Genomic DNA, 11,353 nt, shown 5'->3' with positions numbered 1-11,353 from the left:
CGCCGTGGGTTATATAGGCCCCGCCCCTCAACCTTTGCGAACCTCCCCCAAACGTTCTCTCCCCGCCCTCTCAAGCCAAACCCCTTGTTCATGGTTGGTCGAGTGGGCTGGCTCACTCCTCCCCTCTCTGACGAGGTGGGGACCCACCTTTCTTCCCCAACCCTGCCTCATGGTCAATGGCGGATGAAGGGAAAACCGCCCAACATGCAGTTGGCAATGCGAATTGCAATTGACGGAAAGGGGGGAATGGAAGTGTTGGGAGTGGGAATGAAGGGAATCTATCTCTTTCACTGGTGCAATGGAGTATTTCAATTAATGGGAGACACAGCCTTACTCTAAAAACACATAATAAGAGATAACTATCAACAGGGGTATTCTATTACTTGGCTGATGTGTATGCTTGTGGACTAATTATGGGATGCCCTTTCACCTTTACACAGCTCCGGAGGTAGGGGGGCGCAGAATAAACAATAATAATAATAATACAGCACACAATCAACAAAAAATACAGTCCTCATCTCCGCAACAATATATATACATACAGACTTGGCATTTAATATGGAATATATATATTTTTTCTTGACTTGGGTTTACTTTCTTAACTCAGTATATCAATCTGGTGAGTTTCTTTTACACTTTGGTGATTTATTTGTTAAAAGAACCATGTCACTGATTGTCTGTCGCAGCAAGAAGTCAACAACAGGATTGTATCACAGGTGGTGTGGCAAAATGTACGGACAGGTGCATTTGATGATTGGCTTCACAGTCAGGTATACAAGGGTTGTTGCGTTCTGTATTAGTGGAAAACAACTGCTGCACATCTCCAAAAGTTATTGCCGCTTCCTCTGGAGATGGTCCATCAACTCGACAATGCTGTTTGTCATGGAGTGGTGGCTTTACGAAATTACGGCATGAAACAGCGTGCTATTGCTCGGCAGTATGGCATCACTCAAGGTCAGGTGTCAAAGATCCTGAAACGAAATGCTCAGAGGGGTGTCCCTACTCCAATACCGAGGCCAGGACGTCCCCGCAGAACCACAAGGAGGGATGATGGCCAGCTGCACCGGTTAGTCCGCAATGGCCGTACCAAGTCAGCTAATCGGCTTAGGGCTGAGTGGCAGCAACTGACAAATGTGCCTGTATCCAGAAGGCTAGTCAACCAACAACTGGTTCAAGCAGGCTATCGTGCCAGGCGTCCCCTGAGAAAGCCATGCCTGACCAGACAACACCGCCAGCGCCGATTGCAGTGGGCCAGAGAGCACCGTCAATGGCAGCCAGGACACTGGAATCACATGATCTTCAGTGACGAGTCTAGATTTCTGGTCTATCGTCAAGATGGCCACGTCCGAGTGCGCAGACAAGTGCATGAAGCCTACAACAAGGATTGTATAGTGCCAAGAGTCCAAGCTGGAGGTGGTGGGGTGACTGTTTGGGCTGCTTTTCATGCAGGGGGGAAAACTGACGTGGTTGTTCTGAATGGAAACCTGAACCAGTTCAAGTACAGGGCCATTCTGGAAGAAACATTGCTTCCATTTGCTCGTGCAGCCTTTCGAGGAAACTTTGTCTTCAAAGATGACAACGCACGGCCTCATCGTGCCCACATGATCCAACACTTTCTTGCTGACCGTGGTGTAGAGCATATGGAGTGGCCTGCCATGTCCCCGGATATGAATCCGATAGAGAACTTGTGGGCAGAATTAACGCATCAAATCGACCACTTGGACCAGCAGCCGACCTCTGTGCGTGAATTGCAGCAGGCTATTGTCACTGCATGGCAAGCGATTCCTGTCCAAACCTTGGCAAATCTCGTGAACAGCATGCCTCAACGTGTACGTGCTCTCCTGAATGCTCGTGGGGGTTACACGAAGTACTGAACTGTAATTTACTGTCCGTAATCCCAGTCGTAATTTAACTTTTGTTTTTGTTAAAAAAAATTTGGCTGATGTGCAAAATAAAGAGATACTTCTGGAAAACGTACAGAAGTTTAACACAGTACTGTCCATGAATTGAGTTCGATATCAGTTTACATCACTTTCAAGGATCAATTTATTTGTTTCAAATGTGGTTTTTGTTTCTTTTAAAGGTCACATTAACAAAATCTAGAATAATTTCAACAAAATTCCAATGAACTTTTGGTTCTAAGACATCTTGAAAAGTAAGTTCACCCCCACAAAAAAAAAAATCCATATTAAATGCCAAGTCTGTATATATATATATTATATATGCTATTCATAGAATACTTACCCTGCACAGTCAACTTGTTGTGCGCCAACTCTTGTTTTTAAAGGTTTTTTTTTCTTTGATCCACTATGGCTGCCAGTCCACCCACGCGAAAGATGACATCCTAAATTTATATTCTCTATTATAATTGTTGTGTGGATCACGCTCAAGAAATTTCAAATTGATCAGACGAAGCAAGCGTTGTTCCTGTCTAATTACGACGTCATAATCAAGGCACCAATGACGTCATCGTTAACACTTATTCCCCATTCGGAGTTCTTTACAATGAGACATGCTTCAGTTTTTTCCATGGAATGGTTTCAGTTTTCATGTATTTGCTTATTTATGATCGAGGACCCATTTTTCAAACTTGTACCTTCTTAAAAAAAATTCAGTCCTCAGCTTCTTTTAAAAAAACCAAAGTGATCCAGCTTCTCACCATCTTTTTATGTCTGCGTCTGTTTTCCACATGCAAACAAATTATTTACTATAATTGTCTGAGTTCTGAGCTTTGACAAATATTCTGATGAAACCCACATAATTAATCACTTTTAAACTTTTTGACAAGTTTATTTTGATGAGTCTTTGTTGTGTAGTTCCATTACCTCTAAGCCTTTCTGTCTTCTACCGACTCCTCTCCGGCCTTGCTCCCCCAGCTCTCTCTGGGCTCTGTCCCCCAAATATTCCTACAAGACGCACAAGATCTGCCAGCAACCCTCTTATGGTTAAACTACCAAAATCAAGACTCTCTGCTCACCTTCACTCTTTCATTCCTCTTTTCTCCCGCCTCTGGAACAAACTCCCTCACTCTCTTCAATCCCACTCCTCCCTCCAGGTCTTTAAAACAGCTGTTCACCACCATCTCTTATCTTCCCCCATCCAAAACCTTGATGTTTTCTACCCCTGTTAATTCACCCCAGATCCACTTTTTTTGAAATACCGACTTCTTTCCTGGAAGTCCTAGCAGTGTCCATGTGTTTTATACCTCTCCCACCCCCCCCTCCCCTTACCATGCCTCCTCCCCCCAAGCCCTCTCCCTCCCACAGATCTCCCGATGTCCCTGTTCTCTGCTGTTGTACTTGTGTGCTTCCCTCTCTCTCCAAATCTTGTCTCCCGCTCCCTTTATTATATGTTTTTTGTGTCCGTTTGTTTTTTTTGTGATTGATGTTAGCTCTTACACGAGCCTCGATCCTATATACAAAAAAAAATAAAAAGCTGTAAAAAAAAATCACGACTGTACAATTTCAGCGTCGTCATCACCAGATCCCAATTGGACAGCAATTGTCATGACAATAGGTAAGGGCCAATTATAAAAAGTATGGGTTGAGGTGGGCAAACCAAGGCTTGTGCAACTCTTTGAATGGCATGCGGCTCCAAGTATTATCACAAAGACTCGCCCCGTCAATGAAAGGCCGACAATACGAACTCTGGCATTTTCCACAACACCTTTTTCCATCATGGGGTCCCAATCTTTCCCATGCACATAAAACATCACAATAGTGTGTAAACTTATGGAGTATAGTTTATTCCAAAAATATGTTTTATTTTCCATTTAATATCAACAAGCATTTTTAAAATATGCAATAAGCTTTCTGTGAAACATTCATGCTTCAACTGATCCCAGTTGTATGTCTTCGACACAAGAGAAGGTTGATGAAAGCTCGTCGGAAGGGACGCATGCTGAGTGCGTACAGGAAAGGGTTAATCATGGAGTTGGCATGATACAGGGTGATGGCAGCTGTTAATAAAGGCATAGGAACAGGACACGTCGGACAAAAGTGAAAAACACAATCTATCGCTTGAATGGGAAACCAGCACAACATGAAGAGGAATAAAACGAGGAAGAGGGAGGCCGCACTCCTCATCTCCTTCATTACAGCTTGAGCCTGGATGTCCTGGGAGAGCGAAGAAGCAAAAAAAAACTTTTGAGAATAAGGAGATCAAACTTACATAACTGTTTCACATGCAGTCGTGGACATAAATATTGTCACCCTTGCACTTTTTTCAAATAACTCACAATTTTCTCGAAAAATAAGTTGAAATTGACGAAAGTATTTGGTCTCCACAATTCTTCATTTCACTGTTAATAATACAGAAAATTTGATTTTGATTCAGAACTTAATATATCCTTTTAAATCCAAAAATAAAAATAAATGGCATTGACAAAATTATTGACATCCCAGACGTGAGATTTGGTAGCACAACCTTTGGCCAAAATAACTGCAGTCAAGTGCTTCCTCTAGCCATGAATGAGCTTCCTCCACCTCTCTACTGGTAGTTTGGCCCACTCTTCTTGTGAAAACTGCTCCAGTTCTCCCAGATTTGAAGGGTGCCTTCTCCCAACTGCTGTTTTCAGATCTCCCCACAGGTGTTCAATGGGATTTAGATCTGGACTCATTGCTGGCCACTTCAGAACAGTCCAGCGTTTTGTCTTGAACCATTCCTGGGTGCTTTTTGAAGTGTGTTTGGGGTCATTGTCCTGCTGGAAGACCCATGACCTTCAGCGAAGACACAGCTTTCTGACACTGGGTTTGGGGTCATTGTCCTGCTGGAAGACCCATGACCTTCAGCGAAGACACAGCTTTCTGACACTGGGTTGAACATTGCGCTCCAAAATGCCTTGGTAATCTCCTGATTTAATGATGCTATGCACATATTCACTGCACCCAGTGCCAGAGGCAGCACATCACCCCCAAAACATCACTGAACCTCCTCCATGTTTGACTGTAGGGAAGGTGTTCTTTTCTTTGAAGGCTTCATTTTGTTTTCTGTAAACATAGAGATGATGTGCTTTACCAAAAAGCTCTAACTTGGTCTCATCTGTCCACAAGACATTCTCCCAGAAGAATTTTGGCTTGTTCAGGTGTGTTTGCCAAATTCCAGTCGGGCTTTCTTATGTCCCTGTGTCAGCAGTGGGGTCTTCCTGGGTCTCCTACCATAGAACCTCCTCTCGTCAAATTGGCGACGGATGGTGTGAGTTGAAACTGTCGTACCTTGTGTCTGAAGGTCACCTTGAATGTGTTTGGCAGTTGATCGAGGTGCTTTCTCCACCATTCGAAAAATTATTCGCGGCAATCTTCAATCAAGTTTTCTCTTGCTGCCATGCCCAGGGAGGTTGGATACAGTGCCATGGGCCTTAGACTTCCTGACAACATTGTGTACGGTGGACACAGGAAGATCAATATCTCTGGAGACGGACTTGTAGCCTTGAGATTGTAAATGCTTGGCTACAATCTTCTGTCTGACCTCCTCAGACAATTATCTGGTTTTCTTTCTTTTCTCCATGTTCATTGTGGTACACACAGTGACACAAAACAGCAGAATGACTCCTTTTCTCCATTCAAACTGGTTGAATGAGTGATTTTTATATTGCAGGCACCTGTAACTCAACACAGGTGAGTTAAATTCCCAAGTAAAGGAGAATCACCTGCTTGAAATCTAATTATTTCTAACAAGTTCTAAAAGGTGCCAATATTATTGTCTGGGCTTTAGGATTTCTGTGTGGAATAAGCTAAGATTTGGTAATTTTTTTCAGCTTGTTTTGTTTTGTTCCACTGCAAACCAAAGAAATACAGTCACGTGAAAACGTAAGTACACCCCATGTAAAGTTTTGACTTTTTCAACATATTTCAACATACAGCTATTTGATCTTCATTTCAACAATATTGATAGATAAAGGTGATATAATATAACAAATATTATGAAACATTTTTCATTTTGTAGTCCATTGTATAATTTAAATAAACATAAATGCAAATTTCACATGTGGAAAAAGTAAGTACACCCCTACATTTATCACTACTTCAAATACCTAAAATTAGAATCAGGTGCACCAGCTCAGGTGCAAATGATTAGAACATCGTTAGAGAGGATCTTGGAGGAACCAGTCTTATTTAAACCTCAGACATTTAGTTTGGTTTGCTCTTTGTTGTTGAAGTGTGCGGCGTCACCATGCCTAGATCAAAAGAGCTCTCTGAGGCCTTCAGAAAGAAGGTTATAGATGCCTACGAGTCTGGGAAGTGATTTAAAAATATCTCCAAACAATTTGAAATCAATCATTCGACTGTCCGGAAGATCATCTACAAGTGGAGAAGATTCCAAACATCTGCCAACTTGTTCAGGACAGGCCGCCCCAGCAAGTTCAGCCCGAGAGCAGATCGCAAGATGCTGAAAGAAGTCTCAAAGAACACCAGAATGTCATCACGGGACCTACGGGGAGCTCTTGCCACTGTTGATGTCAAAGTGCACGAGTCTACCATTAGAAAGAGGCTGCACAAATTTGATCTACATGGGAGGTGTGCCAGGAGGAAACCTTTGCTGTCCAGAAAGAACGTCAAGGCAAGACTAAAGTTTGCCAATGAACACCTAGGCAAAGACCAGCACTTCTGGAACAATGTGCTCTGGACAGATGAGTCAAAGGTAGAGCTATTTGGCCACAGTACCAGAAGACATGTTTGGCAAAAACAAAAGACAGCATTTGACCACAAGAACCTGATACCAACTGTAAAGCATGGTGGTGGAAATATTATGGTTTGGGGCAGCTTTGCTGCATCAGGGCCTGGGCAACTCTCCATCATAGAATCCACGATGAATTCTTCATTGTACCAGAGGGTGCTTGAGGATAATGTGAGGCCATCTGTCGGAAAGTTGAAGCTCAACCAAAGATAGACCTTGCAACATGACAATGACCCTAAACATACCAGTAAATCCACCAAGGAATGCCTGAAAATAAAGAAATGGTGGGTTCTGGAATGGCCAATTCAAAGCCCGGATCTAAATCCCCTCGAGATGTTGTGGGGGGGATTTGAAACGAGCTGTGCATGCAAGAAACCCCTCAAACATCGCACAGCTGAAAGAATTCTGCATGGAGGAGTGGGCAAAAAAATTTCCCAGTTGATGTCAGAGACTGGTAGACAGTTATAAGAAACGCCTACTTGAGGTTGTTTCTGCCAAAGGGGGCAATACCACCCATTAGAGCCAAGGGTGTACTTACTTTTTCCACATGCGAAATTTGCATTTATGTTTATTTAAATTATACAATGGACTACAAAATGTAAATGTTTCATGATATTTGTTATATTATATCACCTTTATCTATCAATATTGTTGAAATGAAGATCAAATAGCTGTATGTTGAAATATGTTGAAAAAGTCAAAACTTTACATGGGGTAGTAGTGTAATAATGTTGCTTCTGGGACACCTCCGTTTAACATGGGAAATCCCTATCTAATGTCATTTACCCCCTTGTCTTTTTCAAAAATCATAAACACCTCTATTTCTCCCACCCTCATCTTTATGAACCTTTTGTCTGTAGTACCTATCCTTAATGTTGTTCATTAGACCACTCAAACACTACAAATATTTGTTTTCTCTTATAGACCTATCATCCTTCTTCTACATATCATCTGGCAGATTAATCTTTGACCCACTCAAACATTGACCCATTCACTTCCATATTAATTCTTTCCCTCCCTCATTGCCCCTAAACACCTATATTTCTCTCACCCTGTTCTTTACGAACCTTCTAACCTTTTGACATGTTATCCTTATTCATTAGACCACTTAAACACCTGTGATCCTTCTGACCTCATGGACCTTTTAACCTTTTACTCTTAATATCATCTGGTGAATATAACCCACTCAAACAACGACCCTACAAATATTTGTTTATGCGTGGGAAATAATTTAATTCTCCTACAACTCTCTTCACCATCTAATATATTAACAAAAAATATGTTTGAGTTCGGTTCTTTATTAAGATATTTTAACTGAGCTAAGATAAAATGGTAAACCTCCCTCAATGTTCTTGCTTGAGCGCCTCCAGTGCCACATACCATTTTTAAATTAAAGTATATATTTTCCTGACAACCATCAAAGTTTTCCGTCCACTCAAAAATATTTCCATCTTTTTTACCCAATTCACCGGTATTTAAATTAATTCTCTTATTTGTTTTGTGAACTTTTTTACCAGTTGCCTTTTCAATTATACCTATTTGATATTTTTCACATTCATTATGTTTTCCATTTATATACCAAGGTTGATTACACCTCCACTCTTTAGTCTGGTTGATACTTGGTTCTATCATTTATATAATAGTAAAAAAGGCGGCGGTAGCCCGTTAAAATCCCCAACCCCCCCCCCCCCCTTTTTAACTTATCACTTATATATATCTTATCACTTATATATATCTTATCACTTATATATATATCTTATCACTTATATACTTATATAACCATAAGGGAGACTATCAATTCCATTTTCTAAAATAAACCTCTTATCATCAAAAGCCCCCAATGCTTTCTTATTTATCTCTTCTGAATATAATTGATGTTTATAACTTCTTATTCCATTAATCTTTCTAAACTCTTCTTTCTTTGTTGTTAAACAGTTATAATAATCCTTAAAGTTTATTGTTTCTTTAATAACATTTTTCTTTACACCTTTTAACTTCTTATCAGTCTTTTCAACGTTATTCACAATGTATTTATAAGCATAAGCCTTTGACCTCAATCCCACAAATTCACTCATAACATTTCCTCCTAATTCATCCTTGAACTTTCCAATCACCTTTTTATTTTTAGAAGAGAACAACTCACTCTCTGGACTGTAATTACTCGTGTCATAGATATTAATGTCTCTTTTCATGTCTGAATAAACATCGTTGGTATTAATTTTCAAAATAAAACTATCTGTATCCATATAAAGTAGATTAACATCATTTTGATATTTCTTCCTCAAGTTATTATAAAAGTAATCATACATTAATGACTTTGATAAATCAAGAATTGTTGTTCCAATATAAATAGGTTTGTTCATTTCAATACTCTCTTTAATCAAATGGATCGCACAAAAGTTCTCAGTAAAGACCTCAGCTCGAGTAAAACTCGGTCTATTAATTAATTTTGATGCTTGTTCCCAAGATGTTGATAGTCTGATATTTTGTCTTTTCCTCACATTCTCCATAGTCTTACCAAAGACCGCATTATTCATCAATTTATAAAAGTCTTTCTCAAAATCTGTTTTTGACTCTGTTCTTCTTTGTGTATTAAAATCAATGTACCCCTTTAACCAATGACTTTGATTGAACTTTAGAACCCTATGGATCTTCTCTACTCTTAGACCTTTTGATAAATATTGTCGCAAATTTCTTTGGTGTAGAACATAATTTTTCTTGTTATATAATGTAGTAAGTAATTTTTCTGTTGATTCACCTATATCAAACGATCGTTGATAATCACTCAACCATTCTTTCTTTGGACTTGCTTTCTCACAAGCAAATGGGAGATCTTTGTGTAGGTTATGGAGTTCCTCTGGATATTTTAAATCAATTTCAAAATAATAACCAACTTTTTCTTCATCCAATTCTTTTTGTGTAGAGATACATACATCTTGTAAAACGTTTTTGTAGTCTTTTTCCTTTACCCATCTAAGTTTTCCATAAGGAAGAGCCTGAGACATTGCCCAGCCATACAGGTTGTTCGCGTCATAGTACATCAAGTAAGAACTCTCTTTCGTTGGATCATAATTTGGAAGATATTTGTTATTTGCTTTTGCGTATCTACTCGAGCAGACTTGTGAAATTCCACCTCTTTTTGCCTTTTCAATCATCAAAAGCATATCAACATCGGTTATCAAATCCAAATCTTGTTTTGTCATTTTCAACATCGCACTCCAGGCCAATCCAGGTGCTGTGTAGTAGTGAGCAGGATCCAATCCATATCCAGTGCGACAAACAGATCTAAAGGCTTCAAATACATCGGCCAATAAAAGCACATCAGTTTTGAGATACAAATCGTGATACTCGCCAAGATTCTTGATGTTATATTTTTCCCAAACATTTTGTGCGTGTACATAATCTTTATCAGATATATGACTATTATTTAATTTGTTATAGAAATTTTCTTTTGAAGGAAGTTGTGTTTCATTGAATCTCTCAAATGAGTCCATATAGTCATAGGGGTAAATTCCCTTTTGTGTTAGAAAATCTTTATCTAAAAAATACTCTGAAAGACATGGAAACTCTTTTAGATTTTGAACCAAGTTAACCAATGGACTTGCCATGAATTTAAATGCATCAAGAAATCTGATATGAGTAATAGGAGATGTGTGAATTGTTTTTGTGAATGAAATGTATTTCTGATCCGTGTTTGGAATTGCTGAGATACTTCCAGAAGTCTTTGAGAGTTCCTTGATAAATAGATGTGTATCATAATGAGCGTTGTTATGAAGAAAGACAGGAATGAAAGAGGGGAGTTGATAATTAATATTACAACTTTGATGAGCCGGACCTCTATATTTACCAGTGAGATGACAATGGTCTCTAACCTTTAGACCTTTACCAATTTTCTCCTCACAAATATGACAGACATTGTTTTTTATAAATTCCCTTTTTTCTTTACTTGTTAAGGACATTGGTTTATTGGTTTCTCTCATTATCTTGGTTAATCGAACACAGTCTTTTTCTAGTCGTTTCACAAACTCCTCTGGGGTATTTGAGCCTCTATACATCTCTAACTTGTTATATTTATCACCAACGGATGATTTGATATAATAACAAAAACCACAAGGAGTATGTTTTTGATATTTATTTGTGTATGATTCTTTTGGATCTTGAGAAGCAGTATCAATTTTTTCTAAAATACTTTCAAAATCAGCATATATAACAAATGGATGTTTGATTTTTTTATTTTCATCTTTGAATGTGATCTTTGAGCCTTCTTTAGGCATATTGATTACCGTTGATTTATGTTCGCCACAATAATTTGAATGTTTATCTAATCTTTCTTGTGAATTGAAGAAGTTAAGACAACGCAAACAAATATATATTTTATTTGTTCTCTTACAGACTTGTGGTTTTATTAATTTAGCAATATCTTTGATGTATGTATAATGTGAATTTTCGTCTGAATTAAAATATAGAAGATTAATATGAGTTTGTTTACAATTGTCAGAAAGCTTTAAAACCTGAATGTTGTTTGTTTCTGTTAGACCATAAACATTAACTGATAAATTATTCATCTTTTCAAATTTAGGAATATCATTTAAAGTCATCGGAAACTTTAGATCTTTCGTATTTAATGTATTCTCATATTTTTTATAATGAGATACTCTTTCATCATGAAAATGTGGAG

At 38.7% G+C, this 11,353-nt stretch overlaps 1 protein-coding gene across 1 annotated transcript in view; it reads right to left on the bottom strand.

Moving 5' to 3' along the window:
* Positions 1-3,724: 3,724 nt before the first annotated feature.
* LOC137426510 (adenosine receptor A2a) overlaps positions 3,725-11,353 on the bottom strand; it is a 51,783-nt gene continuing 44,154 nt past the window's right edge. Inside the window, exon 3 of the mRNA XM_078779371.1 lies at positions 3,725-4,115. Within this exon, the coding sequence (XP_078635497.1) occupies positions 3,831-4,115 (285 nt within the window). The 3' untranslated portion in view covers positions 3,725-3,830. The remainder of the gene's footprint in view (positions 4,116-11,353) is intronic.

The sequence above is a fragment of the Myxine glutinosa genome, chromosome 5, assembly GCF_964187855.1.
Source record: "Myxine glutinosa chromosome 5, kmMyxGlut1.1, whole genome shotgun sequence".
In the NCBI taxonomy this organism is placed as follows: Eukaryota; Metazoa; Chordata; class Myxini; order Myxiniformes; family Myxinidae; genus Myxine; species Myxine glutinosa.
Note: the sequence above shows the minus strand (reverse complement) of the source record. Positions and strands in the feature narration are given on the sequence as shown.